Raw genomic sequence first — 15,188 nt, forward strand, 5'->3', positions numbered from 1 at the left:
AATCATTCCCTTTTCTTAGAGTAGTTGGTTGTGAATTGGAGGAGTTTGTGGTTAGGAAGATAACCGGAGTGATTTTTCCTTGGTCTTAACCTGAGATGCTTGATATATATGTCTTTGGGTATCTGAGCAATACGGTGATTGGAGCAATAGCCAATGTCCAATCTTGGTGTCCGATTGTTGTCCCCATGCATGAGGGCAAGTATGATTCGGGTGTGGGGGGAATTGATAGGGTATTATTTGTTAGTAATTTTATTACTAAATTTTCGCTTTTATCCCTGCCAAATATTGTGTTAAGTACTAATATCTACTTATATTCGGTATTTGGATTTAATTTCAGGGGATGGAGCAGAAAACTACCAAAGAGAAAGGAAACAAGAGACAATTGGGTTAGGGCCCACCTTTTGTACTTCATTGGCTCAAGTCCTACGGGAGAGAGCATTAGTAATCTTTTTTGGCTTTTAAGAGGGACATTAGCGGGGACCACGAGGAAGGAAGAGGTTTTTTCTTCATGTGGGCTCTTGAGAGAAAGAAACGAAGAGAGGCTTAAAGAAAGAAGAATTTGGCAGGCTCGTTGTATTATTTTTCGGGGGGACCACAGACTAGATAGCTTTTAGTCCTCTCTCTTTTGTTCCTATATAAGGAAAAAACGTACAGAAGCTATTGGCGGCTCTAGTTTTAGCTTTTAGCATAGTTTTTAGTTTTCTCTCTTCCGACTGGCCTTTAACACATGCCAAGTGTTCGACAATATTTCCCAACGGGAAAAACATCTCTTATTCCTTACTTTCTAGTAAAAAACGCAATGCCTTCGCAATCCATTAATTTGCGTAGAGATTTATTCATGCGGCGTGGCTAAGCCTTCCATCTAGTCAAGGGTCAACTCGACGGTGCAGTCCCGAAAACCTGTGAGATCTAATTAGTTTTCACGCATTCCTCAATTTATTAATATTTGTACGTTGTCTGCTTGAATTTTCATGGGATTATTTTATTAATTGGATGTCAAGGGCCTGATGTTCAATGTGATTTATTAATCTCGTGTCAATTTAGTCAATTAAATCCGTAATTATTTGATTGATTCATATTAGTAGCAACTGGTGTGCTTACACATTATGGGAACGTGCAATCTAATTTAAATAACCCTCGTAGCGTGTTATTGATTAGGGTTAGGTTTTTCTAGTTATTAATGCAATTGAAAAATTAATTCCTACGGTCGTACCTGGGAGTATTTTCTGGTTAGGGGTGATCAATGGTTGTACCTTGGTCATCTATAAATTAAGGAAAAATTGGTCGTTAGAGTTCATCGGCGACTATAACTAACCTATTAATAAATTAAGCGAACCTTTCTTGCATCAATGATCGGATAAATGGACTGTGTCTGAGTAGTTGTATCATTGGCTAGAATTTATTTATTCTTGATTTACTTCTTGCTATATTCGTGCTAGTTAATTATTCATTTTTACTTGAATCGTTTAATTATTTTTAGTTTCATTCCGGTGAAATCCCCCCTTACCAATTGCAATTTAAAAGAGACGAATATCCCCAGTCCCTGAGGAGACGACCCTACTTGTCACTGTCTACTTTTCAGTAATTTTTGTCACCTAATTAATTCTGGTATATCGAATTAAGCAAACTCTTCGGGAACAGGGTGAATCAAGTAACCCATTGCACACCTAGAGTCCCTGCTCCAGTACCTAGGATTAATTATTGAGTGATTTTTGTGGTATTTAGGTTATTATTATTATTATTGTACAGGTTCGGCACCTGTCATTGTTCCAATTGTTGGTACTACTGGTCTTAGTAAGACAACATTTGCAAACAAAGTCTACTATGATCCTTCAATTTCAAGCTACTTTCATATTCGTGCTTGGTGTACTGTTTCTCAAGTTTACAGCAAGCACAATTTGTTAGCTAAGATGTTGTGTAGTATTAATTGTAGGAGCCAGACCATTATCTTGAGATGAATGAAGATGATTTGACTGTAATGCTCTACCAGAGTTTGACTAGGAATAGGTATCTTATCATTTTAGACGATGTGTAGGACATTGAGGCATGGAATATGTTGGAAAGATCATTGCCAGATGATACCAATAGAAGCAGGATTCTCTTCACCAGCAGGTTTCAGAATTTGACTTCGCAATTTAGTGATTGCGAGCCTTTCCATCTCCAACAACTTACTGCAAGATTAAGCATGTTGATTTCCAATTTCATGTAACATCTGTACGTGTCCTGAAAGCCCTGCTGAAAGCTTCAAAAGTGCTATCAAGGTCACCACTCACTTTTGCTCCAGAGAAGAATAAGTATATAGCGGAGGAATTTGTTGATTCTCTCCTTGGTGCTCTTAGCCAGATACTAGAATGTCATGCCATGTTTACAGTTACCATGCAGGATCAAATGCTGAAACTCCATGAGGGAGTAAAATTCCTGAGTATTCTTCTCCATGTGAAGCAGGAGAAGTTCTATGCACTATCTAATGGAATGAAGGATCGAATTGGAGCTATGATCATTGATGCAGGAATTGTTATTTGCTCACTTTCTGTCAGGAAAATAAAATATAGCTTAGCAAAGGAAACAGATCTCGCACTTCTTTGTTTGTTGAAAGACCTCCGATTTGTGATGGAAGAAGTTGCACAAACTTATCCGCCAACTTCATCATCACTTAGTTTCCCTAGGACCAACGAGTTGGGCTCCATTGATTTCTTCTTAGAAAATCTCAAGGAACTAGCAACTTCTGAGGCTGGTTCAATTGCTTTCCCAAAGGATCAAATCCAAAGAGTTCAAGAAGATCTTATATTTTTAAGATCTTTCCTATGGAAAATTGTGAAGCAGCGCAACCAGAATGGAAAACTCCAGGCTCTTTGGGATCATGTTATGGAGGTGGCCTACAAGACAGAGTTAGTCATTGATTCTGTTGTGCTTGGGGATAAACTTGATTGTTGGATACCGTTGCAGGAGATATCAAGCATGTGAAGGCTGAGGCCCTTAAAATCTCTGACAGCATCAGGAATGACAATGAAGCACAGAGAGTTACCAAGAAATCTATTCACTTGGAATCACAACTCAGTACCCCAGCACTGGATGAAGTTCTGGTGGGCCTTGATGAAGAAGTAATGACAATTACAAATAGACTTACCAAGGGTTTAAAGAAGCGGGATATTGTTTCAATTGTGGGTATGGCTGGACTTGGTAAGACAACATTAGCCAACACTGTTTACCACCATCCTTCAATTTTATGCCACTTCCATATTCGTGCTTGTTGTACTGTTTCTCAAGTATATAGCAAGCACAATTTGTTACTTCAGATTTTATGTAGTGTGGTTTATAGGTTCGCTGACCAATCTGTGAAGGTGAGCCCTGACAAATATCTGAGGATGGACGAAGACGATTTGGCCGCAGAGTTAAAGAGGGTTTTGTCAAGAAATATGTATCTCATTGTTTTGGATGATGTGTGGGACATTGAAGCATGGAATTTGTTGAAACATTCACTACCCAATGATGCCAATGGAAGCAGGATTCTCTTTACCAGCAGGTTTCAGATTTTGTCTTTGCAATTTAAGCCTGATAGCAAGCCTTACCATCTCCGCCAACTTACTGGCAAAGAGTGTTTTGCATTGCTTCAGAGGAAGATATTTGGCAAAAAAATTGTCCTTCCACACTAACCAAAGTTTTAATGCACATAGCATGTAAGTGCAAGGGGTTACCTCACACAGTAGTCATTTTTGCTGGAATTCTTTCAATAATTGAGCGATATTGCTGGCAAGAATTTGCAGACAGTCTTAGTTCCAGCACTTCTATGAAGACTGAACCATTGGAGCTGAGTTACAGTCATCTACCTGAATATTTGAAGCCATGCCTTCTTTATTTTGGTGCATTTCGAGAAGACCAAGATATTCCTGTTCAAAGGTTGTTATGGCTTTGGATCTCTGAAGGATTTGTCCAAAAGACAGAAGGGAAGAGCTTAGACGACATGGCGGAAGACTACTTGATGGATTTGGTTAGTAGAAGTTTAGTTACGGTTACCAAACAAAGAACTACAGGTGGTGCCAAAACATGTCGAATTCATGATTTGGTACATGAGTTTTGTTTGGCAAAAGCTAAAAACGAAGGTTTTCTACAGATTTTACACGGGGATAGCGACATTTCTACTTTTACAGGGCCGTGCCCCCATCGACTGTGTATTTACTTGATCAAGGAAGAGGAGCTTGAGAAGATGAGGCTGTATTTTCCCAATTTACGCTGTTTGTTCGTCTTTAGTTATTACCATTGGAACTTTAGCTGGAAGGTTATAAAGCTGCGTGATGGTTCCCCTGGGTTTCCAGTATTAAAACTTCTTAGAGTGTTGGATTTGGGGGACTTTGATTTTGGTACAAGTTTTCCAATGGAAGTAGTATTCCTTGCTCATTTGAGATTCTTGGCGATTCACGGACACATGAAGGACATCCCGTCTGCAATAGACAACCTCTCAAGGCTGGAAACTTTTCTGGTGAAAGGAAACTTTGATGCGGTTGTGTTGCCAAATTCTATCTGGAACATCAAGACATTGAGGCATCTATGGACAACAAACTCCTCGATGTGGTGTGGTTTTTGTTTACCCATTGACAATGTTGAAGTATCCACCCATCTTGATCATTTAAACACTTTAAGCCTTGCAGTTGATCCCTTTTCTCAAAGTTTGCAAGATATATTAACGAAGTTACCAAGCATCCGCAGGTTAAAATGCGTGACAGTCAGATCAGAGGCAAAATCCCCTGGAAATTGCAATAGGATTCTCACGCTGGACAAATTGACCAGTCTACAATCACTTAAGCTGCAAAGGTTTGTTGGATATGAGTTCGAATACCCATTCAACTTGAAAAAGTTGACTCTCTCATTTAACCATCAGCCCTGGAGTAAAATGTCAGCAATTGGAGAGCTGCCCAATCTTAAAGTGCTTAAATTAGAGTGTAATTCCTTTGTGGGTGAAAAATGGGAAATGGAAGAAGGGGAGTTCCCTAACCTTAGATTCTTGAAATTCTCACGGTTGGACATTTGCTTGTGGATTGCCCCTTCTTATAGTTTTCTCCGTCTTGAGAAATTGGTTTTGTACGAATGTGCGAAGCTGCAAGAGGTCCCTTCTTCTTTAGGGAAATGTGAGAATCTAGAATTGATTGAGCTGAGAGGGTGTTGTGAGTCTGCTGTGAGTTCTGTAAAGCAAATTCAACAAGAACAGGTGAGTACTGGAAGCCAGGATCTAAAGATTGTTATCAGAGCCACGGTTGATTGAGTGCTAAGATCATAAGGTGAGTGGATTTCCTCTCATCACATCTTAGAATGTAGAACCATTCATGTCTGTCATAGATTTGGAAGAGAGCAATGCAGAGTGGGATTCCACTCACTCACTAGGTTGGTTTTACTTCCAGAGTGCTATTTGTATATGTTCAATCAGTTTATAGAAGTAATTTCTGTAGCTTCTGAATTCTTTAGTTTGAATTTGATGCAGCCATAACTTTATTTTTGTGACTGTCTCACTTATATTTCTACGTGGAAAGAACGTACCATTTACAATTTCGTAATGGGAAGTTTTTAGACATTAATCCAATCATCTAAAGATTAGAAACCAAGTAGACGTATCAAAGTTGTCTCTCAAGGAAAATGTATGCTTTTTCCCAAAGAGCTCATTAATTTGTTCATCGAGTCATTCATGTACTAATGATCAACAACCACACGCATTTCGATCTGTATTTACGTATTCCTGTTTTTTTTTTTTCCAATTATTGCAACCATTTGATATTAAGTGTGAATCTTGTTCCTTGAGTTCTATATTATCATCTTTGTTCACAATTTCAATGGTTACTAGGATGCTCAATTTTGACCTTGGAAAATTGGGAAGCGGGACAGGGACTGTTGGTCTATCAACCGTCGCTGAACAATGAAATATTTTTTAAATGTTTTGTAACTCTATGTAAACTTTTTGTACATCCTTATAATAAAGGTGTGATAATTTGTTAATATTCATATGGGTCATATATATAATAATTGTGTATCTGTTGTTAAGTTTTACAAGTAATTCACGCAGAATTAAGCCTTATTAAAAAAATATTATATCGTTCAGAACGGTTGTTATGACAACTGTTTGCGCCCTTGGTCCGAAAAATTGTCACTTTTATTATTGTGATCTATTAAATGCAGAAAACTTATAATGAAAATATTTGGAGTTCAATAATATCTAATAATCTATTGACACCTTAATTAATTGTGTGGCTTTAGATTTCAAAATTCTGAATTTTTTTGGGTTTCTTCTTGGTTTTATCTTTTAGCTAGCTAACAATTTAGAACTTGGCATTGGAAGCAAACCAAAAATCAATGAAGTCTTGGATTCTTTTTTCTTTTTTATTCCCCCCTTTTTCTGTGTTTGGAGGATATTTGTGACTATCCAACATTGAGCTATGTTTAATATGGTGCTGCCTCCACATAAGCAAGTAAGAGCTAAATCATTGCTAATCTTTAGCAAAATTAATAAGGAAAAAGAAAAGGCTGCCTTACAATTTTGTAATGTGAAGTTTTCAAGAATTAATTTAATTATGTAATATACGAAACCAAGTAGGCGTTTAATACAACAAATCAAGGATTATCTAGTGCCACATGTGATTTGTTTTGGGGCAAAAAACCTCAACGACCATTAAATTATTGTTTGCATCAACTTTTGATTATCAAACAATTTTTTGTTATAAATTGGCCACTAAACTAACTAACTAGCTCAACCGTAGCTATTTCGTAGATATTGGCTCTTAATCTACAAAATAATCAGAATACCGGTGCGATTTTGTCTACCACTAACTTGGCCCTACACCCTTGCTCCATTAAGTTCCATCGAAACAGCTCCACTGCTAAATGTATCATATCCTATCTCCTGCTGTTCTACAAGATCAGTGCGTGTGGTATTTTCACCAACTCCAGAATTCATCCAATATAATTAATGCTTAGTCATGGGCAAAAACACTCCTAAGCATTTTGATTATTTTGTAGATTAAGAGCCAAAGTTTATGAAACGGCCACGGTTATACTGATTAGATAAGTTAGTGGCCAATTAATGACGAAAAATTATTTGATGATCAAAAGCCGTTATGAGCAAAAGTTTAATGGCAATGAAAACTTTTGCCCTTTGTTTTATGTAATGTTGTTGTCCCCATTGACTTTATTTTCCCATCAATTCAGTTCCGCAATAAAATAATACTTGACAAGGACAAGAAGGTTTGCTGTATTAGAGACATAAAAAGGAAAAGAACATACACTCGTTCAATAGATTATCAAAAAATACCTTTAAAAAATGAATTTTGTAATAATCATAATAGATCACCCAATATTTAAGCAATAAGATTTGAAGATTAATGCTGAATTTTATTGATTGAACTAAAAATTTAGAATTTAAAACAAACAGGGCAACAGAAAAGAAGGTAAAACCGATGGATGGAACATAGAAGATTGTAAAAGAGAAGGGATAAAATCTTTGTATTTTTTTTTTCAAAAAGTGGGAGATGTTAAACGTAGGATCTTCTACTTATGATCCCTTCTACCTTATCACCCAACTCAACCCTCTCTCAAAAATCTTAATATATTACTTTTCCTAGCAATAATTTGTTCTATAATTGCTGAGAGAAACTATATAGAATATCATATGGTCATGAATTTCACTAAAATAAATATGCTAACACAATTTGATTGCTTGTAATCAACTACATATCCAGTCTCCATCAACCAGCCATTGTTGACCTTATCAATATCATCTGGTTGTCTTGGATGTCAAAAAATTGTTAAATAAACAAGAAGTTAGCTGCAATTGTAAGTTGCCTATTTTTAAATGATTGCTACTATTATTTTCTTTCAACAAATCCCTTTCAGGGATTGGTCATGTCCCCAATCCGTTAGTGAATAATTGGAAACTGGCAAGAAATTGTGCTGCTGAAGAGTCTAATTAGTTAGAATATAAATGTTAAAGATGAGAAAATAGCAGCAGAAAGTTCTTTTTGTAATAATTCTTTAGTGCAATGTATAAAATCCAGGTAGGCAATTAATTCAACGAAAAAACAATTATCTCGTGCTACAGGCATTTTTTCTAGCGACTCCTTTCGCACCTTCAACAATATTTTCAAAACAATAACAATTTCAATTTTGTGATAAAAAGTTAGTTCAAGAAGAGGTAGGTAACGAGGAAATTTTTGTGTATTTATACGAACATATAGAAAAAGAAGGAAAAAAAAGAAAGAAAAAGATCATAAACTAATCCAATGGATTGTCACAAGTATTCAGCAAGGATTGTCACAAGGAAAGTATTCTGTACTCGATCATCAAAAATTTCAAAAAATGATCAAGCAATAAGACTTGCAGGATGCAGAGAAAATCAAGAGTGATTCTGCACTATGCCATTGATGACTCGAGTCGAATCCATGTTTCAGGTGACATGTCTGACGAACTAATCGTGGCCAGTAGAACCCAAACAAACAGTCAGTCTGTACCATCAAATTAGTACCTAGACAAACAGTCAGTCTCTACCATCAAAGTCCATAGAAGATTGCTCGTCGACAACAGGTATAGTAAATTCAAGAGGAAAAGAAAAGAAAAGAAAAACTTGTTTTGTCTTGGATAACTAATATTCATTACTTAAACGAAAGCGTTTCTTTTGATCATTCATCGAAAGGTGTCCCTCGTTGACCTTCTCAAGTAGCTGAATTTCTTCTTCTGTTCACGTAATTTGATGGTTTGTGCTATATCATTTTATGGAAATCATTATGTTTATACTGTATTTGAAGTGAAAAAAAAATGCAAGAAGAACATCATGATTGGGGTTTTTATTTGTTCTTCAATATGAAAATTTTTTGAAAATTATCCCGCTATTTTTTCCAGGCATTCAGGAGTTTGGAACGGGTCAGTTATCATTTCCCGGGTTAACTGATGGAATTTTGTCAATTAGTTTCGAAGCTCGGCAAATTAAAGAAAAACAAGAGGTTTTTCGATATGGATATCGAGAAATTGCGCTTGAGATTGTTAAACCAATACATACCGGAATTGCCACGGCCAGATGATCAAGTCAACAGTACTTATTTCATCGTCAAGGGCCTCAGGGATTACCTTAAGTTGAGAGCAAGACTTGATCGAGATTTGAGTCATCTAACTGAAGTCCTTTTATGGAAGCTAATGTTATCAAAAAATCTAATTTACATTGCTACAGTGCAAGGTGTTGAGCAGATGCAACTGATAGACCTCTTGGCTCACTGTACATTCCTGGCCGTGAATGCTGAATGCCTGAGGAAGTTATATTGGTCTGTTTATTTTGAAAAAGAGGTGGTCAATGACATCCAATCTGAAATTTCTCAACTGCAACGGAAGATCAAGCTTGTTGATCCCCAATTTCGTGTGACTTCAGCGCGTGTCTTGAAAGCTTCAAAGAAACTGTCAAGGTCACCACTCACTTTTACTCCTGAGAAGAACAAGTATTTAGTGGAGGAATTTGTTGATTCTCTCCTATGCGGTCTTAGGCAGCTACCAGAATGTTGTTCCACTTTTACAGTACCTGTGCAGGACCAAATGCTGAAAATCCATGAGCGAGTAAAATTCATCAGTATCCTTCTGTGTGTGCAGCAGGAGAAGTTCTATGCACTACCTGAAGAAATGAAGCATCGTATTGGAGTTATGATCATTGATGCAGGAATTGTGATTTGCTCCCTTTCTGTGAATGAAATGAAAGATAGCTTGGCCAAGGAAACTGAACTTGCACTTGTACATTTATTGAAAGAGCTCCAATTTGTCATGGAAGAAGTTGCACGAGTTTATCCGCTAAAATCATCACAACTTAGTTTCCCTAGGACTAATGAGCTGGGCTCTATTGATTTTCTTCTAGAAAATCTCAAGGAACTAGCAATATCAAAGGCTGGTTCAGGTGCTTTCCCAATGGATCAAATCCAGACAGTCCAAGAAGAGCTTTTATTCTTAAGATCTTCCCTAGAGAATATTGTGGAGAAGCGCAACCAGAATGAAAGGCTCCAAGCTTTCTGGAGTCGTGCTATGGAGGTTGCGTACAAGGCTGAGGTAATAATCGACTCTACACTGGCTGGTGACAAGCATGAAACTTGTTTGGATGTCATTGCTGGAGATATCAATTTTATGAAGACTGAGCTGGCACAATAGATCTATGATGGTCAGACTCACAGTGTTACTAACCCTTTCGTTCCTATGCCATCACAAGTTTCTGCCCCAGTATTCTATGAACATCCAGTGGGTCTCGAGGATGAGCTGGAAACTATTATTGATAGACTTGTGAGAGGAACAATGCAGTTGGATATTGTTCCCGTGGTCGGTATGCCTGGGTTAGGTAAGACAACGTTAGCCAATTCAGTTTACTGTCATCGATCAGTTGATTCCCACTTTCATATTCGTGCTTGGTGTTGTGTCTCCCGAGTATATAGCAAGAAAAGTTTGTTACTTCAGATTTTGCATAACCCTGCTTTTGAGATTTTTGACCAGAGTCTTGAGATAAATGAAGATGATTTGGCTGAAAATCTCTACAAGCTTTTGAAGGGAAAGAGGTATCTTATAATTTTGTATGATGTTTGGGACATTAAGGCATGGAAGTTGTTGGAGAGATCACTACCAGATGATTCCAATGGAAGCAGGATTCTCCTCACCAGTAGATCTCATGATTTGCTTTTGGATTTTACTCTATTTGGCAAGCCTCATCATCTTCGTCCACTATCTGATGAAGAGAGCTGGGCATTGCTGCAGAAGAAGATATTTGGCAAAGAAGTTTGTCCTCCAGGGCTAGGTGAAGTTGGATTCCGAATTGCAAAATCCTGCAAGGGCCTACCTCTTGCAGTTGTTCTTATTGCTGGAATTCTTGCTAACACTAAGCTACATTGCACAATCTGGGAAAAGTTTGCAGAGAGTCTAATTTCTAGCATTGCCAAGACTGAAGAATGCATGAATACACTTGAGCAGAGTTACAGGCAATTACCAGAATATTTGAAGCCATGCCTTCTTTATTTCAGTGCATTCCAAGAAGACCAAGACATTCCTGTTCGAAGATTGTTATGGCTTTGGATCTATGAAGGGTTTGTCCAAAAGACTGAAGAAAAGAGCTTAGAGGACGTGGCAGAAGACTATTTGATGGATCTGATTGGTAGAAGTTTAGTTATGGTTACCAAACAAAGAAGCATAGGTGGTGCCAAAACTTGTCGTCTTCATGATTTGGTACGTGAGTTTTGTTTGGAAAAAGCCAAAGAAGAAAGTTTTCTACAGATATTAAATGGGGGTAACGACCTCTCTACTTTTACTGGACCCTGCCCCCATCGTCTGTGTATTTACTTGACGAAGGCAGAGGAGCTTGAGAGGTCAAGGATGCTTTTTCCCAGATTACGCTGTTTGCTCTTCTTCCTTCATTGTGCTCATTGGAATTCTGTAAAGGACCCTGATGGTTCCCTTTGGTTTCTGAGATGTAAACTTCTTAGAGTGTTAGACATTCAGGACATTCATTTTGTTGGCAATTTTCCAATGGAGTTAATATTGCTTGTTCACTTGAGATACTTGGCGATTAACTCGCAAATGAAGTCCATTCCCTCTGCAATAGACAACCTCTCAAGATTAGAAACGTTCTGGTTAAATTTCATTCTAGGTTCATTGCTGATGTTGTGTTGCCAAATACTCTCTGGAACATTAAGACACTGAGACATCTACAGATAACAGGGTCCTTGCAGCTTGGTTTTAGTTTACCCATTGGTGACATTGATGTATCCGAAAATCTATATCATTTAGACACTTTTTGCTGTGCACTTGACTGCTCTGATGAAAGATTGCAAAAGATACTGAAAAAGTTACCAAGCATCCGCAGGCTAAAATGTGTGGGACTAAAATATCCTGGATATGTTCTGAAGCTGGACAGTTTAAGCCGACTAGAATCACTTAAGCTGCATTACTTTTTCCGCTGCAAGTTTGAACTGCCAATTAATTTGAAAAAGCTGATTCTCTCATATAATCGTCAGCCGTGGAGTGAAATTTCAACAATAGGAAAGCTGTCCAATCTTGAAGTGCTTAAATTGGGATGTAACTCTTTTGTGGGGGAAAAATGGGAAATGCAAGAAGGGGAGTTCCCTAACCTACGGTTCTTGAAACTCTCACGGTTGGACATTCGCTCTTGGACTGCCGTTTCTGATAATTTTTCCCGTCTTGAGAAATTGGTTTTGCATGGTTGTGTGGAGCTGCAAGAGGTCCCTTCTTGTTTGGAGGAAAGTTCTACTATTAAAACGATTGAGGTGCAATTTGGTCGCAAGTCACTTATAAGTTCTGTAAAGCAAATTCAGCAAGAACAGATGGACTTGGGATACTCTGATCTAAAAATCGTTATTGGAGCCACGTATCATCATAAGTTCTAAGATCAGAAGGTGAGTTGATTTCCTCTCACATCTCAGAATGTCGAACTATTCATGTCAGTTATTGAATTGGGAGAGAGCATTGCAGAGTGGGATTCCACTCATTAGGTTGGTTTTTCTTCCAGAGTGCTATTTGTATATGTTCAATCAGTTTATTGAAGCAAATTCTATAGCTTCCGAGTTCTTTAGTTTGAACTTTATAAAGCCATGACTTGTGATTGCAGCGGCAAGCATAGTCATTTCATTGTCTATGATCATCTGTTTCTAAATGTTCTCCATGCTTCTTTTTTTTACCCTTTTTTTTTGGGTTCATCTTTAAATAATGTTTATAATCTGTCATCTAATTTCTGAAATGTTCACTAGTGCTGCAGTAGAGTAATATGATCCTTGAAACCAGTAGAGCACAAGCATGTATTCTATTTTGACTTCTCAGTTCGTTTTATCTATTTCAGTTAAAGAGTAATACAAAAATTCTAGATTGCTTACGTTTTTCCTAAGTGAAGAACCACACACTTAAGTGATTAATATGTTGACTTCTCTTTAATTACGAATATGGGAAAATCGTCAATTTAGTCCTCAAACTATTTTACTAAAGTCGATTTGGTCCCTTAACATTTTATTGCATGAATTAAGTCCCTTAACTAAAATTTTTGTGCCAATTGAAGACCTATACGGTGTTGCCACCCAAAACACATGTTTCTGTACAGAAACCAACGGCGACGCAGGGGCTTTTTTGGAAGTACACAGTAGGATTTCTGCGGGAAGCAAGACAGAAACCATTTTGCATCCAAATTGGGGGAAACCTTTAAGTAGCGAGAAAATAGAGGATTCAAGTGAAGAGAAATGCTGGGGGTGGTGGTGATGCTGCTGTGGGTGCAAGGACTGCTGCTTCTCCTCGTGCTCGCTCTCCTGCAAGGGGGAATGTTAAAGTTTTGAATGAGAGCCAGAATCAGAACCAGCAACAACCGATGTCACTCAGTCGAAGCAATTCCAGGAAGGCAGAACATTCTCCATACAGGAGAAATCCCTCGAGTGAGATTGACACAAATGTGGTTGCTGAAAATATGTCTTTGCCTGGTAGCAAGGCCCCTAATAGTATCATCACCCAGGTATGCATGCTCAGAGCACTATTTGGTGGCATGAAACATTTTTTTTGTTTAATTGCTTCTATTTTGTTAGTGAAGCCTACTTATTACTGTTTTTCTTTATACCACTGTTGCTTGAGTTTAGTGATACATGAAAAAAATAATGATTTCATTCACATTAGTCTCTCTTGTCTGCAATACCCAAATTGGACAGCATTGTATCTCCAGTGTTGTGTGGATTAAGGCTAGTCTATATTGTCTCTCTTGATGCTTTAGATTGAGGTGAACGATCATTAGTAAAGCTATTTCCACATCTTTGAGTAACAAATCCTGGGACTAGTCTAATACTGCTTGGTATACTCTAGCAGGCACCCATTCAGAAGCCAAATTCTGATTACACAACGAACAATAAATTTGCAGTCCAAGGGGCTGAGAACAAAATTAGCAGCAGTAAAGGTATTGCAGACCACAGTGCGACCAATCTGAACTTAAAAAATAAGGAGCAGCAGCATCTGATATCTGAAGTGGCCAAGGCTCCGCAAGCAATCACCACCACCCCCAGCATTTCTCTTCACCTGAATCCTCTATTTTCTCACTACTCAAAGGTTTCCCCCAATTTAGATGCAAAATGGTTGCTGTCTTGCTTCCTGCAGAAATCCTATTGTGTACTTCCAAAAAAGCCCCTACGTCGCCGTTGGTTTCTATACAGAAACATGTGTTTTGGGTGGCGACACCGTATAGGTCTTCAATTGGCACAAGAATTTTATTTAAGGAACTTAATTCATGCGATAAAATGTTGAGGGACCAAATCGGCTTTAGTAAAATAGTTTGAGGACTAAATTGGCGATTTTTCCTTACGAATATTAATCGAAGACGCCAAAAAAAAAAAAAACAGAGGGATGGGGGGAAATGAGAGTCTAAAGATTGTTATAATAGAAAGGTTGGAGATTCTAGTACTCTGAAGGAGAACACAATTTACAATTTCAATCCATTCATGACTCATCTTGATTTGAGAAGAGCCAACGTAGAGTAGGTTTCCAGTGTACTTCTTGTTTATGGTGAATCAGTTCAATGATATAATTCTTCATGTTTTTTCAACCAGTTTCTGTTGTTCCGTCGTTCATTGGTTCGAACTCGATGCAGCCATGACTATGTAATTGCAGTGGCAACAATACTCGTGCATAAATGGAGTCAACATTATCCATCATACTTCTGCTTCTCAAATCTTTCCCTTTTCTTTTTCATTTGATGTTTATTTTCTGTTACCCCAAGTGCTGAAATCTCCTTAATGCTGCTATAGATTGCACAGCACAAGCATACATGCAAATTACGCTTTTCTTTTGAAGAGATAAATATTGGTTCTTTGTTTTACAAATGATCCTCTTTACTAGAGTTTGGTGAGTTAACAGATAATTTTACAGCTTTCCCCAGTTTAATGTTGTTGCAAGTCTTGATTCTCTGTTTTACTACCCAGAAAAGGCTGAGTTTGCCAATGTACTTAATTCATCCTTTTGGCAGGACGGCTGAGTTTTGATTGATGAAAATTGCAGCTGACGCTTAGAAACCAACTTTGGGAACCTATTTGTAACTTTGCTGGTGCCAGTATACCTTTTGTAAACTCGAATTCTTGCCTTTACCTGCAGAAAAAGATGCCCTGATCTCTTGCCTTTACCTCTTTATACCTAAAGGAGCAGAAGAATGGGAAGAGGATTAG

General features: G+C 37.8%; 3 protein-coding genes across 3 annotated transcripts; all 3 read left to right on the forward strand.

Annotated features, from left to right (window-relative positions):
* Window positions 1–2,027: 2,027 nt before the first annotated feature.
* LOC113776883 (putative late blight resistance protein homolog R1B-17) lies at window positions 2,028–3,653 on the forward strand. The gene is made up of 3 exons (XM_027321934.1): window positions 2,028–2,112; window positions 2,231–2,888; window positions 2,993–3,653. Exons 1-3 carry the CDS (start codon window positions 2,028–2,030, stop codon window positions 3,651–3,653), a joined length of 1,404 nt encoding a protein of 467 aa, XP_027177735.1.
* Window positions 3,654–3,664: 11 nt separating this feature from the next.
* LOC113776884 (putative late blight resistance protein homolog R1B-16) lies at window positions 3,665–5,257 on the forward strand. Its single transcript, XM_027321935.1, has one exon. The coding sequence runs from the start codon at window positions 3,665–3,667 to the stop codon at window positions 5,255–5,257; it is 1,593 nt and encodes a 530-aa protein (XP_027177736.1).
* Window positions 5,258–10,200: 4,943 nt separating this feature from the next.
* Window positions 10,201–15,188, forward strand: LOC113776885 (putative late blight resistance protein homolog R1B-17). The gene is made up of 6 exons (XM_027321936.1): window positions 10,201–11,447; window positions 11,636–12,359; window positions 13,214–13,498; window positions 13,843–14,079; window positions 14,906–14,968; window positions 15,078–15,188. Exons 1-6 carry the CDS (start codon window positions 10,201–10,203, stop codon window positions 15,186–15,188), a joined length of 2,667 nt encoding a protein of 888 aa, XP_027177737.1.

This window comes from Coffea eugenioides, chromosome 7 (genome assembly GCF_003713205.1).
Source record: "Coffea eugenioides isolate CCC68of chromosome 7, Ceug_1.0, whole genome shotgun sequence".
NCBI lineage: Eukaryota > Viridiplantae > Streptophyta > Magnoliopsida > Gentianales > Rubiaceae > Coffea > Coffea eugenioides.